Source organism: Schistocerca cancellata, chromosome 4 (genome assembly GCF_023864275.1).
Source record: "Schistocerca cancellata isolate TAMUIC-IGC-003103 chromosome 4, iqSchCanc2.1, whole genome shotgun sequence".
In the NCBI taxonomy this organism is placed as follows: domain Eukaryota; kingdom Metazoa; phylum Arthropoda; class Insecta; order Orthoptera; family Acrididae; genus Schistocerca; species Schistocerca cancellata.
Genome location: NC_064629.1, coordinates 59377141 through 59402052, shown reverse-complemented (window position 1 = coordinate 59402052; position 24912 = coordinate 59377141). Strand labels below are relative to the sequence as shown.

The following is a 24912-nucleotide window of genomic DNA, read 5'->3' as shown; positions in this document are numbered from 1 at the left end:
AGGCCATGTGGCAGGATGGCCATTGCCAGGAGTCCCGATGCCCCAGGGTGATGGGCATCTACTCCTTGGCATATGTGGGAAGTTAACAGCACAGGCACCAGCAGCGCGATCCTTGTGTGGTCAGTGGGCTACAACCAACAGGGTACATGGCGGCCCCACCACAACGGACTGGCTACCATGCTGGGTATCATGCGCAAACCAGCTGAGAAGTCCATTATCGCCGACAGCACAGAAAGTGATACTGCACAGAGGATGGAGGAAAATGCACCCAGGAGGGTGACATCGCCCATCAGCTGGAGAATGAGCGGAAGTGCAGATCCATGTCGACGAAGGATGCGAAAGGTCTCAGCACATGATGGACACTACGCACCGTGTAAGTCGCCCTTCTCCAACTGGCTCGCTCTCTTCGGGAAAATTTGGAAAAATGGAGGTCAAACCCTACAATGGACCATCACAAAGGCCAAAACATGCAAGACACCTTTGAGTCCCCTCTTACGCCAGGCAGGAATACCTCTGACTAATTCTAACCCCCGGACCTGCAGGGTGAACCTTATTTGGAATGTACCCTCGTACGGAAGTGTAACTTCAACAATAATCTGCTCAGACAAGAATAGATTAAAAACTTTTGACATGTGGTGTTGAAGAAGAATGTTGAAGATTCGATGAGTGTATCACATAACTGTTTATTTATCTTCATTCATCTAAGAACCAGCTAACAATGATATAGGATTTGTCACAGTAATACAGTGTAAATAAATAGGTCAAAATACACAACACACAGCTATCTAACTTGCTCATGCACATACCTAATGTCTCTTCATAAGGACAGCAAAGATAGTCTAAGAGGACTGAACAAGTGGTCGGCCATGGCCTTGATTGAGGAACCATCCTAGCATTTGCCTTGGTGATCTAGGAAAACCCAAATTATAATGGCTGGATAGAGCAATTCCATCCTTCTGAACATGAGGTCAGTGTCTCAATAGCTTTACTGCTTCATTCCGTCCCTATTGTATTATATGCCTCAATTTAATCATAGATGCAATTTGTTTCAGGTAACTTGTAATATACAACATAGTTTCATTCTTCATTTCCACACAGATCAAAGACACCTGCTGATGACTCATGTACTATTTTCAATAACTTTTAATACAAATCATAGTTCTGCTCTTCATCACCACACATGATGACTCCTGGACTGTAAAGATGCTGCTGTGCCCCTTGCATCAACTCCCGACTCCATCCCAACCATATTCAACTATCCTCCTTTGTTCACTTGAAAAAGTGAGTCAGCAGACATTACTATGATGCATTTTACATCTTGACATAATTTTCTGGTGAAAATAGTAAATCATGATCATGTATTATAATGCAACAAGGTGGTGGTGGTGGTGGTGGTGGTGGTGGTGGTGGTGTCATTCCCTTTCATTATGGGTCATTGCTTCAAGTCCTGTAAGTACTCTTTGCGTTAGTATGCATTACTTATGAACAATTTTTTAGCTGTCATTCAAACAAATGTATTTTACCAATCAAAACCTTTGGCAATTTATTATACAATTTTATCCCTGGACATAAAATACTCTTTTGAGGTTTTTTCCCTAGGTACATGGAACTCCAAACTGGCTCTTGCTCCATGATTATGTATGGAACTATTACTGAAGTATTTAGTAATGTTTTTCCCGATGTGCATCACACATTGGTAGATGTACTGACTTGGTGCAGTAAGTACACCCACTTTTTAAAAATAGCTCCTTACGAGAAGTTTGAGTACTACTCCCAGTTATTATTCTTACAGTCCTCTGTAGTACATGTTATGTGCCTAATAAGGAGGTTGTTGTTGTTGCGGTCTTCAGTCCAGAGACTGGTTTGATGCAGCTCTCCATGCTACTCTATCCTGTGCAAGCTTCATCATCTCCCAGTACCTACTGCAGCCTACATCCTTCTGAATCTGCTTAGTGTATTCATCTCTTGGTCTCCCTCTACAATTTTTACCCTCCACGCTGCCCTCCAGTACTAAATTGGTGATCCCTTGATGCCTCAGGACATGTCCTAGCAACCGATCCCTTCTTCTAGTCAAGTTGTGCCACAAACTCCTCTTCTCCCCAATTCTATTCAATACCTCCGCATTAGTTATGTGATCTACCCATCTGAACTGAATTGGGCAAAGAAGAGCTTTATGATACAATTTCAATAAAAGAAGGGACAGGTTGATGAAACACACCCTCAGGTACCAGGAACAGTTAATTTGGCAATAGGAGGAAGAGTGGTGGCTAAAAGCTGTAGAGGAACACCAAGGCTTGAATACAGTAGCCAGATTCAAATCAATATATACAGTAACAGTTATGCAGATATGAAACACTCGCTTGAGGTAGACCAATATAGAGAGCTGAAACCAACTTGTCTTCAAACTGATGACTATAGTGACAATAAAATATTATGACTGACACAATCAAACATCTTGAATACAATGCACAAGATCCCAACTGGCAATATTTTATGCAAATATGACATTACCACTCAGGGTGGGTGGCAAATCTTGTGTACATTACATTCTCAAAAAGTTTGGAAAACTATGTAAGGAGTGAGACTAGCTAGTAATTACGGACACAAAGAGTCAACTTTCTTATAATGATGCTTAACAACAGCACACTTTAATATGTCTGGAGAAATACCCTTAATTACTAAACACATTACGTATTATAGGGCCATTAATTTTTAGCATCTTATTGGAAGTACCATTAACTCCATATAAAGTTTTGCTTTAGAGGATCAAGGATAATTTTCTTTACTTTCGACGGAGTATTTCATTAAATTTGATCTGTACTGTTTCTTCATTTTACTGTTTTACTCTTGTTTTATATGGTTTTCACCTATTTTTTTCCATTTACTTTTAGGACAGTAGTTATTAAATGTATCTACAACCCTTTGAACTGTTTTTAATAATGCTCCCATTCTAGTAATAGAATTAATGTCAGCTTCCGTGGCTTCTTTCTTTTTCTCTCTTTTATCAATATTCTATAATGATTTGAATTTATTTACCAATCTGTCAGTTTCTGACAAGATATGCAAACTCTTTGTTGTACAGCTACTCTCATTTACTTATTGTACTACTTATTATATGAGTGTAATTCTGGATATTTCATAATACCTCTTTTTTGGTTCTGAAGATTCTTTGTATCTGTAATGATGCAAGGTATCTTTGAAGACTTCCTACCACTGCAATTAATAATTTTTTGGGGAAAAGGCATTCATAATGGGCAAAACACTTATTAAAAAGTTGAATTTAGGCATCAACTGAACTACATATACCAGATGCTGGTTTCATCCAACAACAATGATGATGTGGCAGATGACACCGTATGTTGGCAAGCAAAGCAAGAACAGAATACTGACAATATTTCTGGTGTTTATATTGTTTTTTAATTGTAGGTTGTGGTGACTGACTGACCTGTAGCGTACACTCATGTTAGGTTGGAAGGTGACAGTTTGGTTATGAATTGGCAAAGCCAATGACGTGCAGATGAAGGTGCATGTGATATACTGATCTGTAGCATATCCTAAGACCTATTTCAGGTTCAAAGGTAACAGCTTGGTTCCAAGTTGGCAAAACAGTATTGCTTCAGTGGATCTGAATTTAGTCTGGCACTCCTACAATTTTTTAAGTTCTCTCTCAAATCTTCCAGTGGTTTTTTTTTATCACCCTTGTTGTCACTGTGTTTCTGGGCAGTACATGCAGGTAAGTTATGCAATTTTAACAATTTTGAATCACGATCTAGTAATTTGTGTATACCACAGACAGGATAGGCATGTGCATATTTAGCTTTTGCTTGTATGAATACACTGCCTTTCTGTGTGCTACTGTCTGGAGTTTATCGAATACAGAAATTTATGTCCAATACGTAACTGCATATAGAAAACAGTACCCACACATCAGTTTTACTGTAATATTCCCTTAAAACACTCTAATTAAAAGCACCACAAATCATTAGTCTATTCCTTTTATCTCATGTTCACATGCACTCGCAAAATAGTCAATCCGCTCACAACTATTATGTTGTATGCTATCTTCAATAAATGACCTAAATTTCCCATTTACCATTCATGTGTGTTATAGGAAGAAATTTTTACTTTTGACACCATCATTAAGGTTAGGTTCCCTCAATATTGTCACTTATGTGGACACCACTGTCTTTATTATCTAGTTATATTTTATTCTCTTTAAAACAAAGGGCTAAGTTCAGTGTCATGAAGCTCACAAAATACAATGTACACAATTTCCACTCTAAAATCATCTATTATACCTGATGCATAGTATTTTATGCAGTATGTTGAAGCTTCACTATACCACAAGTTCCACAGAAAAGTTCTCAAAGTATACAAATACTGACAACTGTCAAAAATATTATGTTTAGGTTTAAACAACTGTCTCAAAAGACGGCAACAGTCACATGAAGAATTGATAGTAGTGCTACTGGTAACCAAAGAAACTTATGTCGTCTGACAACTTCCTCATCCTTTTCTCGGTATTCTGGAGCTACGATTAACAACGATTTTTATACGCGCCCTCTAAATTAGCACATCACTGTTTCATAAAGCCTAACAGATTATACTTCCAATTATATGAAGCTTTGAAGTGCAGAATTACTTTTGTGCAGGAGATATAACACAGTTATGGTACAGCAGCTGCCAATCCTATTTTGCTGATAAGGCACCATTCCGGGAGTGTTTATATTTCATTACATGCAAGTGGTCGGGGGCAGTACTCCAAACTTCACGTTAATGCAACTGAATCTAACGATAGTGCAAGTTTTGTCTCATCAAGACGACAAACGCACTTCGAACTTCCCGGACCATGGAATCAATAACAGCCGCACAATACTACACAACAGTCAGTATGGCTGGCTCTCCACACTACCAGGCAGTTTTGGGCTATGCTACGAGGTACATCTCTCTAGCCCTTAACCACGTTACACTGTTATAAGTGAAATATAATATCCTTCTTCAGTCACAACTGGTAATTACACAATGTTACCATTTGAAAATATCATCGTGTAGAAAGAAGAAACTGTACCAACCTTTCTGATCCTTTAAGTTGAGAGTTTGTTTTCACTTTGAAAGACTTACTAAACAGCGTCATCTCACTTTATGCAACGGTAAGTATGTAATTTTGTGTCGCCGATTGCTGTTCTCACACCTCAGTTATTACACTGTTTAGATACACCCGCCTGTGTGTAGTAAAGATGTCTCTTTGATTTTGTAATAAAATGCTTTTCCGTGTCGATGTGGAATATCGTCAGTGCTTTATACCGTAATAGCTTCTACGAGTCTTATGTATATTAGAGATATTAAATATGGTGTTGTAAAAAGTGTAGTGTTTTCTAAATATCAGAGATCTTTTGACTTCGGCGATGCCGATGCGGCAGATAGAATCGAATGTGGTATCGGTTGTCATGTATGATGTTTGATAACTTTTCGTTGTTAGGAACGGAGCCTTATTATTTTTGCCTTGTTAAGGAGAAATGATTGTTACCGATACAACAAATTTGTAACTGTCATCGTTGGGAGATTGTTTTTTTACACATCATTCTTCAATGTCTAGGTCAGTGAGTGCTTTCGAAGGTTAAGTTTTAGTTGCAGTAATACCAGTAGATGAAAAGGCGATAGAATGCTCGTTTCTGATGCGGCGTAAGGCACTCTTATATTGCTGTCGTGTTAATAAGTGGATTTGATATTGTGTATCGTTAGTTCTGTACTTTCATAGGTGCTTTGAGAAATCGCTTGGAATGCACTATGCTGTAGACTGTTGGTTCCTTAGGGAACTGTGTTTATTGAAATCTTACGATCATGTAAAAAAAAAAAAAAAGTAGTTGTATTTGCTTCTCGTTTTCTGTGGCGTTAGAAATTAGAATTGATTTGGAGCAGCATCTCATGCTTCATTCGGACAAATTTCTCAATAATTGTAGTAAGCAAATTGTTTCAGCCTTGTAATTTTGTCAGTTCTTTCCCGTATTAGTATTAATTTTACGCGACATAATTATCCTCGTGCACCTATTCCACCTGCTACGCAATTTTTTTGCTTAAATATTTCTTTTATTACCAGTGCCACGGTATTGAGTAGTTAGGACCGGAATGGACTGCACCAAAATTATATTAATATACTTAACAATACAGCACTAAAACGAAATTTTAATAACATTAAAAGTGCAATAACAGTGTTGCTGATAGTCTCGTAGAACCAAATTTTAAGTTAGACTGCATCCACATCCTTAATCTGCAAACCACTGTGAAGTGCATGACAGAGTACTCCCCATTCTACCAGTTACTATCGTTTCTTCCTGTTTCATTCATGTATGGAGCATGGGAAAGATGATTGTTTAAATAGCTCTATAAGCGCTGTAATTAATCTAGACTTGTCCACATGATCCCTATAAGAGGGGTTGCAGTATATTCCTAGAATTGTCAGTTAAAGATGTTTCTTGAATCTTTGTAAGTATGCTATATTGATATAGTTTGCATCCATCTCCCAAGTGTCTACCAGTTCAAGTTTCTTGTACATCTCTGTGACACACAATCATGGGCAAAACAAACCTGCGACTGTTTATGCTGCCCTTCTCTGTATATATACAGTATCCGCCATCAGGCCTATTAGGTCATAATTCTGTAACTAGGAAAAAAAATTGACAGAGTATAGTGGATGTTACTGTAGGTCACTCAGCATTTTTGCTTTAAACAGGTCTGTAGGTTGGGACTGAACACTATTTGCCATTGGCACTAAACATTTTTGTAGCCACCTGCTGGGAATTATCTTGTGTTTTGCTCAGTTGATTTCTTGACCTGTCTAGATTGTCCTAATTCCCAGTGCCCAGTGTTGTATATGTGAATTTGATATTTCTTGCTGTGCTTCATTAGAATGAGGCAGTCGAACACACTCTGAGGAGGAGTGATCCTCAGTGCTGTCTTTCTATAGCAGCAGCAGATTCCTGCATCTTCCAGGGTGCCCTGTAGCTGCAATCCATAACCAGATGAAGCAGCAGAATAAAGTACAGAAGTTTGTTTGTAGGCATTGTTCTGTTACAGTGCATTATAATTTCCTCAGAAGGTGGTACTGTTCTGTTACAATGCATTTTAAATTCGTTGGAAGGTAGAGGAATTGTGAAGACTTGATGTTCTCATCTATGGTGTGCCCTTTCCAAGTTGTTACAGTCGCAGAAGACACCGAGAGGTTTAACAACTCCAACATACCTATTGTCACAAACTACACTTCATGGTCAGTTGTTTTATTTATTTTCACTATATTTTAATTAAACCACTCATTGGCCTCACGGAACAGAACATCTGCTTGTTATAGAGCCTGCATGTTACTGTTCCACAGTCAGATACTGTTGTCGCCTACAAACCGTAGAATTTGTCAGTTTGAACATAAACCATTAACAAATATTACAAATGGAGACAATAGTGTGGATACCTGCAGCACATTGTGTTGCAATTTCTTATGGACTTCACCTTGATGTGTAACTTGATATCTGTTTGATTGGAGTCAAGGGTTGCTATGGTAGCTACCCCAATTCTCTAGGATTTTAATTTAGTAAGCAGGATTATGCATGATGCAATCAAATGTCTTACAAAATCAGAAAGTAGCAGTACTGCAGACACTTGTTCTTCAAAAGCTTCATTTATCTTTGTTCATAGGCCTCAGATTGTAGTTGTCTCAAATGTGCTCTTCCCAAACTGTATTGTGCCTCATGAAAGAGGTTATTGTCTTCAGAATAAGGTAGAAGTTGGTGTTTTGTTCTAAATTCTGTCACCTTGGTCAGCTAGCAAATAGAGACTTGGCTGAAAACAAAGTGTGACCGGGTAGTTGAGTTTGTGGCAACTATCAACCACTCAAACAGCACCTTTGTGCGTTTTGCTCTTTGGTTTAACTTCACTTTTGTTTTAGCATGCTGGCTGGTTCACATACTGTGTTCCTGTGTATTCGATATTTGTGACTAAAACTGTGTTGAATAAGTTAATGTGTGTTGGTGCTACTATTCCCTCATATACAACGATGGAATTGAAGTTACCACAAGTTGTTCACATCAGTACTGATATAACGTGAAGATGCTTATGAAGCAATAGAGAACAAATTAACATTAAATGATTTACCTTCTTACTGTATGTTGTAATGTACCCACTTATTCACGTCTTGCAAGTTTGAAAATACTATTCATATGTTAAGATTAATAATTTACTTTGAATCAAACATTTCAATGCCATTATAATCTTTTTGCAATGCACTGATGGAGAAAAACCTTTTTTCTTTATTTTTAAATGCAGGATGTGTGCAGTGTAGCACAAAAAATCTTGACTTTTTTGTTATAATTGAAACTGTACTTATTGAGCCGTAAATTATTTGTTGTACATGAGGCACAGTATGATATAGAACAGGTCAGCATATTCTGTTAAGTTTTTACACAATCGTGTATCTCACTACATGTTATAGTGGTCTTCAGTCTGAAGAATTGTTTGATTGAGCTCTTCATGCTGGTCTGTCTGGTGAAAGCCTCTTCATCACTGCATACCTACTGCTACCTCCTTACTGTATTCAAACCTTGGTCTCCATTAACAGTTTTTACATCGAACACTTCCTTCCATTGTCAAACTGGCGATTCCTTGATGCCTCGGGATGTGTCCTGTAAATTGATCTCTTCTTTTAGTCAAGTGTTTTAGGTTCACATGGAAGGTGATAGTTTAGTAGTGAGTAAGCAAAGTAACAAATTGGTCTGTAGTGTAGCCATATATCTACCCTCACTCCATGTTTAAAGCAATATTTATTTAAAGAAAACTCCAAAGTAAATTCAAGAAAACAATTTTATATTGTAGGCAAATCTTTTGTAACTATTTTGGCGTATATACGAGGGTCACTCCAAAAGAAATGCACCCTATTTTTGTAAAAATACAGTTTTCATTCTGCATGTGTGAAAGTTTTACCGTGTGTAGATACATCCTTCCCACTTGTTTTCAAACTTAGTTCAATCTGTTCCCGTGAGTGGCGCCATCACAGCATGTCTTCAAGATGGCTGCTACACTTGACGTTCGTCAGAAGCAACGTGCTGTCATAGAATTCCTGTGTTGTGAAAACGAGACAGTGGGAAACATCCACAAGAGTTTGAAATAGGTGTGTGGAGATGCCGCTGTCGATCGCAGTACACTTAGTTGGTGGGCAAGCAGGTTACGTGATGAAAGCAGGCACTGCAATATTGAGGATTGTCCTAGCAGCGGCAGGCCTCGTACTGCACACACTCCAGACAATGTGCAGAGTGTTAACGAATTGGTGACTGCTGACAGACGCATCACAATGAACGAATTGTCACACTACGTTGGGATAGGGGAAGGAAGTGTTTGCAGAATACTGAAAGTGTTGGCGTTAAAAAAGGTTTGTGCCAGGTGGGTTCCCAGGATGTTGACAGTGGCTCACAAGGAAACAAGAAAAATGGTATGCAGTGAACTTTTGGAACAGTACGAGAATGGTGGAGATGAATTTCTTGGAAGAATTGACAGGTGATGAAACATGGCTCCATCATTTTTCACCAGAGACGAAGAGGCAATCAGTGGAGTGGCATCATGCTGCAAATTCACCCAAGAAAAGAAAAATTCAAAACCACACCCTACGGCTATGGCTACGGTGTTTTTTGATTCTGAAGGACTCTTGCTTGTGGACATCAAGCCAAGTGGAACCACCATAAATTCATGCATATATGATGACACTGAAGAAACTTCAAGTTAGACTGAATTGTGTTCGACCACATCGGCAAAAGTAGGGTGTTTTGCTGTTGCATGACAATGACGGCCACATGTCAGTCAAAAAACCATGGAAGCGATCACAAAACTCTGATGGACAACACTGAAACACCCGCCTTACAGTCCTGACCTGGTTCCGTGTGACTATCATCTCCTTGGGAAACTGAAAGACTATCTGAATGGAACAAGGTTTGAAGATGACTCTCTTGTGCACACTGCCAAACAGTGGCTCCAACAGGTTGGTCGAAGATTTTACCGTACGGGTATTCAGGCGCTAGTTCCAAGATGGCGTAAGGCAGTTGAGAGGGATGGAAATTATGTGGAGAAATGAAAATATTGCTCCTAAAGAATGTATCTACACACTGTGAAACTTTCAAATATGTAGAATAATAGATGATTTTTTTAAAAAACAGTGTGCATTTCTTTTGGAGTGACCCTCGTATCCTACATAAACTATGAAAAGTGCAAGGACAGCCACTGTGTAACACTTATGCTTGAATTAAAAGATCACAGCCAATTTTTTTCCCCCTATTCTTGTTCTACTGGAACTGTAACTCATCTCTGATAGCTTTGTCAGCTGTAGCTGTAGAAAATTTGTTTCCTGAAATACCAACTGCACTGCTGATTCTATGTGGTTTTTGCTCTAGTGTCATCAAATTCTGTTACCTGCATTAATATTTGGAAACCCCAAAGTACTTCATCCATTATAAAGGAATGCTTGGCTTTTTGACGATTTTCAGCTTGATTCACTATGTTCTCACTTAAAATCAGATTGCCAAATTTTCAGTCATGCATTGGCTACATACCAGTTAGTAGCAACACTGAATACTTTCGCTCAAAGCTAGGCCTCTCTTACATTTTCAAAATTAAACAACTGAGATGATGATTAATGACTGTGAGGCTTTTAGGAGGGCATGCAGAAGAGAAAAAAAGCAAGTTTGATTAGTGTACTGTAAATTTCAATATCAGCACACAAACAAATGAAAGCCCCATAAGCAGACATTTGAGAAGTAATTTCATTCTGTGGAAATCATACTCACTCACTCCCTACAAAGTGTACATTGTTTGGAAATGACAGAGTCATAGGTTACAAAGTCATATAAGAACCTATAAAAATAAAATAATTTATTACAGTCATTAGCTCACGCACTAGTTGCTTTGGAATGCTGGATATAGAAACTGTTACTGGGCAGTCGTGTAACCCACAACCTCTGGTGTAAATCGTGACAGTGAAGTGTTGGGTGTGTGCCAAAGTGTTGCATCGAATCTTTGCCATAAGGTTAGGCAACATGGAGACATGACTAAGTGGAATAAAGTAGCTTTTGTGTTTGAATGTGCCAATGACCTCACCGTGAATAAAGTTTTCTAGTGTGCTGATGTGTCAAACTGTCCCAATCTCTTATCACGTATTACAATATGTCGACTGCACAAACGGCCCAATGAGGCAATTAACCTGCAGTTGTGGGGTATGTGTTTCATGTGGTGGATGCACTCTTTTAGGTTGTTGTGAATGTGAACCAGAATGTTTGTTTTGACATTCTGAATGATCAAATGTTATACTTTCTCTATATCTTCATGGTAAGTATGCTATAGAAACTCCCGTCTTATAAGATAACAGGCATGTTAAATACACAGGACTGCAACCGTGTGTTCCTGGTTTAACAAACACTTAGGCATTCTATCCCACCATGACTGGACCAGCATCACCAGGAAGTATCATGAGCTGTGTGGAACACTGAATTATACATAGCAGTCAATATCGTCACAATGTAGTTGTATTTGATCTAATTATCAATGAGTGATTTTATATGGCACACCAGAAGAAATTTGTCAGCTTTCTTCCTACCTAAATTGACACTACTTTAGAAGTTAGAGGCAGTGCTACTGCTAGAAGCATGACATGTCATGAAGTTGACTGGGTTTTTGTCTCGTGCACAGTGTAGTCATATTTCACGAGGGCTGCATCCAGGAAACTCCACTGCAGATCTCTGAGGTTAAGAGGTACTTACGTGTAGTGAATGCTTGTAGCAAAAAATATTTTTATTGGCCCCAGAAATGCTGTTGTGTGTTCTTACACGCGACTATGAGAAAAATCACAATTATAATTTCTACAAGTGTTATGACTAATTCATACTAAGTAGAAATAATAGGTATGGGACAAATCACAATCACATTTACCCAGAGGATCACAATGAAGTAAACAACTTTAAACTTCTGGAACATTAGAAAGTATTCATTTCAGTTATTTCAGACTGGCATTCATAAATTCTTCTACTTTATAGAAATACTTCTTCTTAGATAGCCTATTTTTACTTTTTATGAATCCTCTGTTCAACCTTAAGTGTGCATATAGCTTGTTGTATAAAACAACTCACGCCTTACAATTCTGTGTCCTTTACATAATCGTTGACTAATTGTAGATACAGCATTGGAATCGTGGGTATAATTTCAGTGGATGTATTTTTTTTAAAATATGTAAATTTTCATGAATAATACACAATTTTTGTGAATATAAATACAAGGCAGTGGCAGGATATTGAGCTCCTAGGTGTTTTGTGGTGGTGGTGGAGGAGGAGGAGGAGTAGTAGTCAGAGAGAGAGAGAGAGAGAGAGAGAGAGAGAGAGAGAGAGAGAGAGAGAGAGAGAGATCGAAGTAAAATGTGATATGTGGGTATTGAGTATACAAGTGCAAAGTACGGTCATTTTAGCATTTTGATGTTACAGGGTTTACTTAATACGTTAAATGGATAGCACAAACTGCTCAGTCTGTTTGCTTACTTTTTATGTATGTCTTATAGTGCGTCATATGTCCACACTTCAAGGAATTTAATGGTTATTTCATGGTTTTTAGATACATTTCAAAATCTTACGTAATCAATCATTGATTAAACTACAGTTGATACATGAAAATTTTGTATACAGTTTTGTCATTGTCCAAAGAAGGTTGTTTCTGTGTAAACAATATACTAGCTTGGAATTCACATCACAAATGGTGTTGTGTGTGATTTGAAGACACTATTTGGTGTCAGCAAACATTACTGGTAAATCTTTTCGGATTGCTTTAGGGCAGATTATTGATAGATTTAATAAACAAAAGTGAGCCAAATGTGGACTTTCATATTCTAAAGAACCTTGGATATGACTCATAGGATCAAGATGGATCTGTAGCTATTGACATCCCATTCACCCTTTTGAAAAAGAAAAACAGTTTTTCCAGCCTTGAAAATTTTAGGGAACTTGCCTGACAGCAAGGAGCAGTTTATTATTTCTGAAAAAGGGTAAGACCCCTGATGGCAGCTTTCTTTGAGAAGGATGCGAGTGAATCAAGAAATAATGTTTTGAGGAATAACTCTGATTCTGAATGGAGAGAGGGTATTGGAGATCAATTTGGAAAGAAATATTGTTGCCAATGTTTACGAAGTGCTTGTTAAATACTTAACACATTTAGGGTCAGAGAGAATACTATCCTCATTCTTAATGTATGTTACTGAGTGGCCCTTGCTTTTCTTCCCAACTGCTCATTGGTAACTTTCCACATGGCTTTAGATATATTCTTAGAGTTGACTGTAAACTACCAGTTGCACAATTTATTGACTTTGCAGATCACTTTGTGGAGGATTTATTTACACATTCTTAAAAAGTCCTGAAGTAACTCTTTGTCTGTAGTCCTGCTACATACAAGTAACGGATTTCAGTTTTTGAAAGACATTTGTATGACCAAAGTTAACCATTTCTTACTAGGTTATTTGCATTGATGCTGTGTTGATCTAAATGTGATTGGAAATGCTACATCATAACAGTACTGCATAGTACCCATCAATTCATGTACCTTACTTTCAGCATCACTGGCACTATAAAAATTCATGACCACAAGGAAAAAGAACTGTATGGGGAAATTTGTAGTCAGATGAGTAGGTACAGTGTTCCCACTGTCACTCAATACATTTTGTGTATATTCTGAGAAGTATCTATAACATTTGTTAGCAATTGCATATGATTTTTTTTAAATTTCCCTATGTATATTTAACATAATTTTCTGCTCAGTAGTTTCTCTCTTCCAGTCTGTTCATTTATGCCAACACACACTACTTTTCATTTGTTGAAATACATTGTAATGAATGAATGACAAAATAATTTTCTGAGAGTTGGATCACTTTGTTGTAAGATACGTGTATTTTTCTGAAAAGGGAAAGGAGTACATCACTGACTCATGGCACATCTGTGAAGGCTCTCCTTCATGATTGTGTTTACAGAACATGATGTATGAATGAATGAATGAATGAATGAATGAATGAATAATTCCTATGTCAAATCTGCTTTTCATTTTCTTTGGCATTTTTCTTTTTTCTGTCTGATGAATTTAACTTTTCCTGGATTATGACTATCTGAAGTAGTGTTGCAGAAACCGCATAAAGGTGTCAAACTTTTCATTTGAAGAACTTGGTAAATTTCTCCTTTCTTTTTTGTAGGATAAAAGTAAATTTATTTGTATTGTTATTACTCCTACATCTTATACTTTTCCCATTGTGAATAGTTGATTTGGTAAATGTGTAAGGGTAGTGAGCGCACTGTGATCCGAGAAGCTCACATCTGTTACTTCTACAACACAGTTAAGATCGGTCACTACCTGATCAAGGCAGAACTTATCTTTGTTGTTATCATACCTTTCTCATGCGTGTTTACTGAGCTCATTAAATTTACTAACTGCAACTTTGTCAGATTTTATTAGTGAATCTGCATTAAAATCTCCACAGTGTTATGTTTCTAGATCTGTTTTCACATAGTTTCTCCAAATACTTCTCTCAGTAAGCTGATCATGTTTCCACTTGGGGCATCTACAGAGGGGCGCAGAACAATGCAGACACACTTTGATAGTCAATATTAATGGAACAGAATGACATACCACTGAAATTCTTGCATGGGGTAAGAATACTTTGTGTGTTCAAAGTGACCCGCCATAGCAGCCAAACAATGTCGATGCTGCTGAATTGTTGACCAAACTACAGCTGTCAGTGTTGCCAGGGTGATGGCCACACAAGGCATCTTGATGGTTTCTCGTAGCTCATTCAGTGTAGGCTTCTGTTGATAAACTTGATTTTTGAAAGTCCTCCATAGGTAGAAGTCGAGAGGTCTAAGTTCTGGAGACTGTAGTGGGTACTCAACAGCTCCTCTTTGACCTATAATCATCCAGTAGATTTTCATCCAATTAGGCTCTGGCATCTCTGTGGCAATGAAGCAGAGCACAATTTTGTCATAGGTAAAACCTTTCATTTCCAAACATTTCTCGGGTGGCAGATAAAATCGATGTTTGCAGCATATGAAGATACACCTCACAAGTACCTTCAAAGAAGACTGGGCCAATAAAACCATGCAGTGACAGACCGCACTGCACATTAACACCCAGTAGATTTATATGTCTGTCCATATGAATGTGAGAATTTTTAGGAGTCCGGTACACTACGATGTGGTAGTTTACAGTGTTATTCAGTTTTTGAATTGCCCTCATGAGACCATATAACCATCCCTGCAAACTGTTCGTCCTCATGAAGCATGCCTTCAAATCACTCGCAGTACTCCATCCTTTGATCCAGGTTATCCTCATTCATGGCATGCAGCAATCTTTGAATGTACACTTACCACTTTGCAACCCAGATTTCATCGTATGCTTCATTGGCTCATTGGCTTACCATGCTTTCACGTGCACACTGCTTCACGGATTTTTGAGATGACCTAGTAAAATGTTGCAGCGCAGCTGTGCTGGAAGCTGAATTTGTTAATGTTTTTGGTCAGCCAGACCTTTCCTTATGCACATCCTGAACAGTACAGTCAGCTTCAAATTTAACCCCAATACAATAAATTGTTGTACATGTTGGTGACCAAGTTCCATGCACAATACACCATTGCCGTTGTACCTCCATTGTGTTTTCATACTTCCAGTACCAGTTCAGTACAGCCTTATGTTGCTCAAACAACAATCTTACTTATTAATAGCTGCACTGTCTTCAGCTGGAAAACGCATGGCAAGATCTGTTGAGAAAACAATGGACTACTCCCCCATGCAAAATTGCAATGATATATCATTTTGTTCCAAAGATATTAACTGTCAGTGTATCTACATTTTTCTGGATCCCTTTGTATATACTGTTCAAACCTGTAATCATTGTAATCATTCTATGCCTCTGTCTGTCACAATTAAGAACAGGTTCACATCTAATATAATTTCTTAAGTTTTTCAAGCAACACCATTATTGGATTGTAGTGCAGTTTAATGAAGTTTTATCAAGCAGCGAGTCACAATGCATGATGAAACACTGAGATAGCAGCGTGTGTTATCTGTTTGTGTTGTTGAAACAGTGAAGTTTGATGTCGGTGATTACATGATATCGGTCAGTTTTGCAAGCCTGATGTCATACCATTAATTTTAGTTTGCAGAGAAATGAAGATGTTTATGAAAATATTTTAAACAGTAACAAGCATTCAACACTGTGTGGCAACAGATTGTAAGACTTCTCTGTATAAGCATAAAAACACACCTGTCCACAAAAAAAGGATAACTGCCATTTTAATTTGAGGAACATAAGGTGGCTTTCTTGCAGGATTTTGACAAAGACCCAACAAGAACTGTGTTGATTATCTTTAGGGTGATCTAGTGTTGGTTGTGTGCTTAAATTAAAAAGCAAAGATAAATGTTTATCATGTTAGAGGGAAAAATGGAAATAGAATCTGCCTTCAGCCTGTCAAGCTTCCTACATATTTTGGGTTTTGTGAAGGATAGGACCACACCCCATTAGGGAATGAACACATGGTTAATACTCAAAGGAACCTGATGCTGGTTAATTTTTCATATCCTCTTGGGACTTTATTAGTTGGCTGGGTTTGGGGTGCTGAACATCTAAGTTATTAGTCACGTATTAGTTGTTCCATATCCTTGACAATTTTCATTTATCTAGTTACCCAACTGATTGTTATTCATAGTCATCCAATTAGTTGTTATTCACTGTCATGCAATGTATTACACTTGGAATCTGTCATTAAGTAACTAACTTAGTCTCTAGCAACAAACAGATACCGGTGAGATATTTAACCAGTATAATCACTGAGTGGTACGAACTGCTCGCACTAGCCTGAATATCTTACCCCACTATTCCCTTAACAAATTTGTGCTATGATAACTAGCTATGACATAAAATGCAGAACTGCTGTGCACAGACATTAGTTGTAATACTGATGACGTCTGCAGATACAACATTACAGTACTGTTTTGTTGTACCTAATGATAGTTTGTATTTTGTTGCCCCCTGTCCTCACTACCCTATTCATGACATTTTATGCTTTTGAAGCCATTATATCTACGTGCCCAAGAATGTCCGAAAACAGTATCACTGATAAATAAAGCAGTATCTCTAGGGTATTTGTTGCCTTTTTACTGCTCGCTACATTCTGTTCTACAATTCAGTCTCTGTAGTAATTTTGCAGATTGTGATTTGATGGGATTCAATAGATAGAGTTCCTTCAGTTATGCAAATATTGCACGCCACTATGTGTCCTCAAAATGCCTATGATTTCTATCATCACAAATATATATTTGTGCTTACACATAACAGCTAGGTGCAGCTTTTGGTTAATAGCATTACCCTTTGATTCCCCTTGGCTATACCTGTGCTAGTATGAGCTAAGGCCATAGAGCAACCAGGTGGAATAATGCTGTGATTAAGACAATGGGTGTCTCTTTGAAAAGAGTAGGGGGTCAAAATGCTGATCACTTATTCTGATTTAGGTTGCCCATGGTTTCCTTAAAACACTAGCCAAATGCCAAGTTTTCACCTAAAGATTGCCATAGCTCGTACATTCCTCCATCCTCCTCCAGTTGAGTTAGTACTCCATTCCTAACTGCACAAGCAATAAAAATTATTTTAAATTTGCTATTCCTGGCACTGGCTTCCTTAAATACCTCCTACACGTTTCAGAAATTTGCTACACATATTTCTGAATTGCATGATTCATCTTTTATTTAATGATACTTTAGGTAGTGGATTGTTTGCATGAGTATTATCTCAGTGGGGCATACAGAGCATTCAGCACATACATCTATTCTATATGCAAACACATCTTAGAATATATTCCAAAGTTTCATGTTTTCTTTTAATTTCTCTGTTGTAGATGTGATTTCAAGACATTACTTTGGCACAAATGTTATGGGCTAAGTGGTAGCTAATGTGCAAACAAATAATAGACATATATCTAATGTATTTTCGTTATTTACTGTGATTAAATTCCTTCTCATTACAGACTCAATTTGATCTATTTTTCTTGTGTGTGTGTGTGTGTGTGTGTGTGTGTGTGTGTGTGTGTGTGTGTGTGTGTGTGGTTATTTCTTGTAACATTTGCATTTTTCTTTTACAATATTCTTCCTGTGATATTTGTTGTAAGTAAGTTGTTCCTTTATGGACAGAAAGATCTAATGGGGAAATGTGTGTGACCTATGTTTGAAAGAAGTTAAGTAGGTTTAAGGTTTAAAATTGTGCTACTTCAAACACAGTGTTACAACAAATTCATAAACTGAAAATATAGCATACAGTAACACAACTTCCTTCTTCCAAGTGTAAAACTTTTGTGTGTCAAAGTATACTGCAGTCTGCCCAAAGGGGAATTTAGCCATACAATTGCATACATGTACTTATTTTCTTTAAATTTATTGATCTGTATGCAGACTGTGACATGTACATCATGAAGTGCTGGGATTTTTGGTCACAGGAGAACTTCTCTTAAAAATTTTCCACTATCATTTTAATATTATTCTTTTGTGACAAACTCTTGTGAGTTCAGACAAACTTAAGAGTATCTGTACTCTAAACCTTTGTGTATATTTAATATTTTTAATCGCTGCTACTCAATGCATCACTATGGCATATTCAAATCTGTTTGCTGCTCATTTTCGATGTTGACATAGGTAGCTGCACTTTTATTCCCCATGAGATGCGAAAGGTTTCTTTCATACATTTATAGTCAATTGTCTATCCACTGATAAGCCTTAAAAACATTTTCAGTTTTGAGTGGACACTGATGTACTTGTGCAAAAAGATTGAAGTTACAACCAATGTTATCTACCCAACCATAAACTATGAAAATGAGCTGTAGTGGTTTCTTCTGATTCCTGTGGCACATCCAAAGTTGCCTCTGTGTCTATTGACAATTCACCATAAGAAATGAAGTGCTACCTTCTGTTTACATGCTCACAAAATTGGCTAAATGGTCCATATGAACTTGCTTCTTTTGTTTTAGTTGCTGTGGTATCTGATCAAATGCTTTTAAGAAGTCAAGGGGGATGGAGTTGCATTCTTATTCTTTTAAGATGTTGTGTAAATATCTAAAGTTCTGTTAGTGGGATAAATGGTTTTGTGTTCAATGTGAATTGCCACATGGAAGGCTATCTTCAGCTGATAGGTCTCCTATTTGAAGTTTGAAATGTTGTAGTTTTCTGTTGTAGATAATAATAAGATGAGGTGGGTCAATTTTGCAACCAGTCTTAGTGGTATGTGTAAGTTGAGCTTCTTTCTAGTTGTTGGCTGCTTCCTCTTTTCTATCTAAGAAACCTATAAGAAGTTGTAGCGGATGCTGCAACTACGAGGGTGTCAATTATCATCCACAATTTAGTTACATTTTTATTTATTTTGGTAGTACCATCATTTTACATTGATGAAGCATGCTTTGTTTATTCATTGTTATATCTTTGTAATTTTCAAGCTGCTAGGTTAGTTTCGTTATCGCTGCCGTGCTGTTAATCATGGCTGCTCTGCTGTCTATTTGCACCAAAGAAGAGCAACATTCAGTGATCCGTTTTTTGTGGTCAGCAGGTGTATCAGGGGCTCAAATTCTTTGAAGACTTTCGGTACAGTATGGGAAGAGTGTTTTGCCACAAAGGAGTATCTATGAGCAGATTGAAAAATTCCGAAATGGTCCCACAAGTGTTACGCACGATGAAGGAGCCAGCTGATCGCTTACCATCACAAATGAAGAAATGATTGAGCATTCAGGTGAAATGAAACTCTTAGACAGATGATTAACTATTGATGAAGTGGCACATTGTCTGCAAACTAGTCATGGTTCTGCCTACGAAACAATCATCCACAATAGACTTGGGTTTCATAAAGTTTGTGCAAGATGGGTCCCAAAACAACTCACACAGTTGCATAAACAAATGCGCATCTGCAAAAAACATTTGGATCGCTATGGTAACAAAGGGGACAACTTCTTAGACGTGATCATTACTGGTCACGAAACATGGATCCATCATTACGAGACAGAGAGTAAACGGCAGAGTATGGAATGGAAACATCCAAATTTGCCATGCAAGAAAAAGTTAAAGACCCAACCCTCCGCAGGAAAACTGATGCTTACGGGGGTTTTTTTTTTTTATCCACAAGGTCCAGTACTGGAACATTTTGGGGAAAAGGGCACAATAATAAACAGTGCACATTACAGTGAGATGCTTACTGCCAGGCTAAAAGCCTGCAATTCGAAGCAAACACTGAGGATTGCTGTCAAAAGTGTTATGTTATTGCATGACAATGCCTGTCCGCATACTGCTGCCCACATTGCTGAAACGCTCCAGAAACTCAAATTTGAAGTCCTGGATCATCCTGCATATGGTACCGATCTTGCCCCCTTCTGACTATCACTTGTTTGGTCCACTGAAACAGGCTTTAAGGGGCTGTCGATTTGCCTCGGATGAAGCAGTGAAAGAACCGGCGCATTCCTGGCTCGCAGCTCAACCAAGAACCTTCTTTTATGAGGGCATCAGGAAGCTTATACAATGATGGACCAAGTGCGTTGAAACACAAGGAGACAATGTCGAAAAATGATGTTCTTGTAAGTTTCCTATTTGATTACAATAAAATTTTATAACTACTTTGCGGATAATAATTGACTCACCCTCGTATTTTAACTTCAGTTTCAACATTGAAGCCACAAATGTATTGTGTTTATCCCTGCAGATTGGGGTGGGGGGTCCGGTATTTTAGTAATTTCAGTGGCTTCTTTATTTGAAAGTAATAGATTATGAATACAGCGAAGAGCAGTACTTCTTAATTTTGAATTGTAAAGGCTGTCTTAAATATTTTGGTGATGAATTTGTGGTTTTCAATTTTCTACTCACTCTCATACTGCTGCCACTGCAGCATGATCATTTCCACCAACCTCATTGTGGAGGCTTTCAAAGGCTCTAAACTTTGTATCACCTTTGGTTCTGTGGAAGGTGATTTACCCTTAATTTTGTACTATTTTTATTCCACTTCATGTTTGTCTCACTGCAATTGATTTGGGTCTGCAGATGGTTTAATGTTAAGAGTTGGGTACATACTTGCAATGAGATCAGTTCAACAAGTGAATGTTTTCATTATAAGGAGATTGGCTTTTAGAGGTCGAAATTCTACCACTACATCTGCAATTAGTAATAAATAGGCATTTCATAGCAAAACAGCTGCTTAAGTTGTTGCTGATGTGATGTATGCTACCACATCATAATAGTATGTTGACTTCTGATATTCTTTCAAAAATGGTTCAAATGGCTCTGAGCACTATGGGACTCAACTGCTGAGGTCATTAGTCCCCTAGAACTTAGAACTGCTTAAACCTAAGGACATCACACACATCCATGCCCGAGGCAGGATTCGAACCTGCGACCGTAGCGGTCTTGCGGTTCCAGACTGCAGCGCCTTTAACCGCATGGCCACTTCGGCCGGCCTCTGATACTCTATCTGGTGTGGAAGTTTTCCATTATGTTGTCCATTCAGAGCCAAAACATTATGACCACCTACTTAACAGGATGTTGGTACACCTTTGGAATGCAATATAGCAGTGATCCTTCATGGCATAGATTCAACAAAATGGTTCAAATGGCTCTGAGCACTATGGGACTTAACATCTATGGTCATCAGTCCCCTAGAACTTAGAACTACTTAAACCTAACTAACCTAAGGACAGCACACAACACCCAGTCATCACGAGGCAGAGAAAATCCCTGACCCCGCTGGGAATCGAACCCGGGCGCGGGAAGCGAGAACACTGCCGCACTACCACGAGCTGCGGACATAGATTCAATAAATCCTTGGTATGTTTCTAGAGACACACGCTACTAGATGTCTATGCAAAGGTCACATGATTCCCATAAATTATGGGCCGATGGTTATGGGCAAGGAGCTGTCACCCAGGAGCATCCCTGATGTGTTTCATCGGGTTCAGATCAAGTGAATTTGATGGGCACAACATCGTGAGTTCAGTATCATATTATTCAAACCTCTGCAGCGCTATTCTGGTCTTGTGACACAGTCAATTATTGCTTTAAGGTGCCATCAACATTGAAGAAAACATCAAGCATGAAAGGGATATTGGTGCTTCACAGTAGTGTTCACGTAACCCACACACCCCAGGGAGCTCGCCACTCTTCATCGAGTTTGTGCTGGACTACCACAGGGGCCCCAGCATTTGCAGCATCTTTTCTCTTCCATGCTACATGCCTATCGTCTTGCTATTTTTTCCTCCCTTCCCTTGGGGAACACATCTGGGGTGTTTCTGGGAATGTGTTCTGCATTTTCGGTAGCTGACATAAGAACAGTCTCACCACCGCTTTTTGTTCCATTTTTCCTTTCTTTGTTCACCTTCTCTTATCCTTCCTCTGCTTCGGCGTCTGAGGCTCCTCTTTTACTTCTTCCTCCCTGTGCGCTCCTGAGAGCCGGCCTATACATCTGACACGTAACAGGTGGCTAGGTAATGCGTAATTCACAACCCCGGGCCGAAATGTAGGGTTCGCATGTACCCCCTGGTACAGGCCAGGCCCAGGGAGGGGTGCGTACCTTAGCTGCTACCTTCCAAAATTGCTGATTGGTCCCTTTGTCAGGTGTTGGGAGGTGTGAACAATCACATAAGGCGGGTACACCCCACTCTGAGGTGGCTCCCCCCCCCCAGTTGGAAGGGGCGCACCATCAGCGACGCTGGCAGTCACGGGAATTTTCTCGTAAGGAGCCAAACATCATCTTCATCTTCTGCACTGCCCAGCTTGCCCATCATCTCAAGTGGTCCACTCTCTCTGACATATACTGGAGTGACCATTTCCCATGTGCTATCTGTTTGCTGACTCCTACCCCACCTATGTACACACCCAAATGGGAGCCTTCCCCCCCTGCAGGTACGGGGGCTAGAATAGGCCCGAGGTATTCCCGCCTGTTGTACGAGGCGACTAAAAGGAGTTTCAGGAGTTTCATACGTTTTGGCCTTTATGTGATGTTCCCCTGTAGAGTTTGACCTCCATTCTTCAAAATTTTCCCGAAGAGTGAGCCAACTGGGGAAGGGCACCTTACAAGGTCCATCGTGCATTGAGATCTTTAGCCCACTTCCTCATCGTCACATTGCAGTCCAGCCCATTCTCCATCTCTTGGGCGAGGACACCTTCCTGGGTGCGTTTTCCACCATGCACTATGCAGTGTGCTTTCTGTGTCGACGATGACCATGGAATTCTTTGCACCTGATATCCAGCATAGTAGCCAGTCTGATGTGGTGGGACCACCATGTACCCTGTTGGTTGTAGCCCCCTGACCACACAGAGACCACTCTGCTGATTCCTGCGCCGTTAACTCCCCACATATGCCAAAGGGTAGATACCCATCCCCTGGGGCATCGGGACTCCTGGCAATGGCCATCCAGCCAGGTGGCCTTTGCTGCGGCTGGGTGGTGCCCGTTGAGAGGGTCCCTGGGCGGAGTGGGTGGCATCAGGGTGGATTACATGCGTTGAAGCGTAGTCCATAATCTCTTGCTGGTGGTGAAACACCAGCAGTCTCTAAGCGTTCACGAGCTCAATTCAGTGCACAGAAGTATGACCCCAAATCATTCCCCTCTGTGGCCACACCATGGGAGGAACGTCAGGCAAATGATGGCAGCCCTGGTACCTAGTATGTTCGAGAGCTGATGGAGAATCTTTCATGACGATGAAGCATCAGTATTTTGTTGAGCATTTAGAGGACAAGTTTGGGGAGGTGAAGGGCTTATACAAAATGAGATCTGGGTCAGTCTTGATCAAAACAGCATCCTCTGCCCAGTCATGGGCGTTAATCGCTTGTGACAAGCATGTACGTCGCCTGTCAGCTGCAGTTGCCTTGAAAATGGTGGGGTGTTCTCCCAACGAAATATCAGTCGTTGCTGAAAGTGTTACCTGGCTGAATTCCCAGAAGTAATTTGAAAGCTGGGGGTCGTTTCTGGAACCATCACGGCCCCTAAGAGCGTAAATATGGTCCAGAGTATCATATTTCACAGGGACCTTCTTTTGGAGTCTGGCGATGAGCTGCATGCCATTTCTTAGCAGTGAGGTGTACATTTTGTCCGGCGTGTCCACCGGGGTCCGAGGGATAATCAGGTGGCCACCGGTGCCTGCGTCTTGGCCTTCGAGGGTGATAAGTTGCCCGAGAAGGTCAAGGTGATGGTCTGCTGCTGTGGTGTAAAGCTCTATATCCCTCCCCCAATGCAGTAGTTTGAGTGCTGGAAGTTCAGCCATATGTCTTCCTTTTATACTTCCAGCGTCACATGTCGAGATTGTGGATGCCCATCACATCCCAATACTCCACGTGCCCCGCCTCACGTCTGTGTCAACTGTGGAGAACATTATTCGCTGTGCTGGCCAGACTGCAGGATTCTCCAGAAAGAAAGGAAAATCATGGAGTACAAGACCATGGACTGCATTGCGCAGTCGAGTCATAGTGCTTAAAGCAGGGTTCATACTCTGAATTGAGTTCATTCCTTTTAAATACGCCAGGTAGCAAATAAAATATACATCACAGAGTAATTGTACTAGTTGTGTAGGGAACATGTAGTAATCAAAAGCGTTCACGTGGTGATGACTCTTAATCAGTTTCATACAAATATCCAAGAGCACATTACACACTTTTCTTGAGTTCAACCGTTCAAACACGTTGTAAGCAGCAACATTGTCTTTTCCCAGCGAAACCATAGTCCTCAAGGCTAATTTTCGTAACATATCGAAGAAGTAAGAGCTCTAGAATATTTTTTTCTAATGTGTGGGTACAACTGAGTTCTGCAATAAGCAGTGTTGTGCAGAAACTATTCTCCTTTAATAGCAGTAACTAAAGTA

The 24912-nt window shown here is 39.4% G+C and overlaps 2 protein-coding genes across 5 annotated transcripts in view; one reads left to right on the top strand and one right to left on the bottom strand.

Moving 5' to 3' along the window:
* The window catches only part of LOC126183429 (eukaryotic translation initiation factor 2D), a 184418-nt gene extending 179112 nt beyond the window's left edge, over positions 1-5306 (bottom strand). Inside the window, exon 1 of the mRNA XM_049925403.1 lies at positions 5073-5306. Within this exon, the coding sequence (XP_049781360.1) occupies positions 5073-5134 (62 nt within the window). The 5' untranslated portion in view covers positions 5135-5306. The remainder of the gene's footprint in view (positions 1-5072) is intronic.
* Positions 4305-24912, top strand: part of LOC126183431 (N-fatty-acyl-amino acid synthase/hydrolase PM20D1-like) — a 291898-nt gene continuing 271290 nt past the window's right edge. Inside the window, exon 1 of one of the 4 annotated variants that reach the window (XM_049925409.1) lies at positions 4305-5011. The gene's annotated coding sequence lies outside the window, so the exon portion shown is untranslated. Of the gene's footprint in view, positions 5012-5434; positions 5597-5653; positions 5683-24912 lie in introns of those variants that run through there. The other 3 variants (XM_049925407.1, XM_049925406.1, XM_049925411.1) reach the window with 3 other exon arrangements.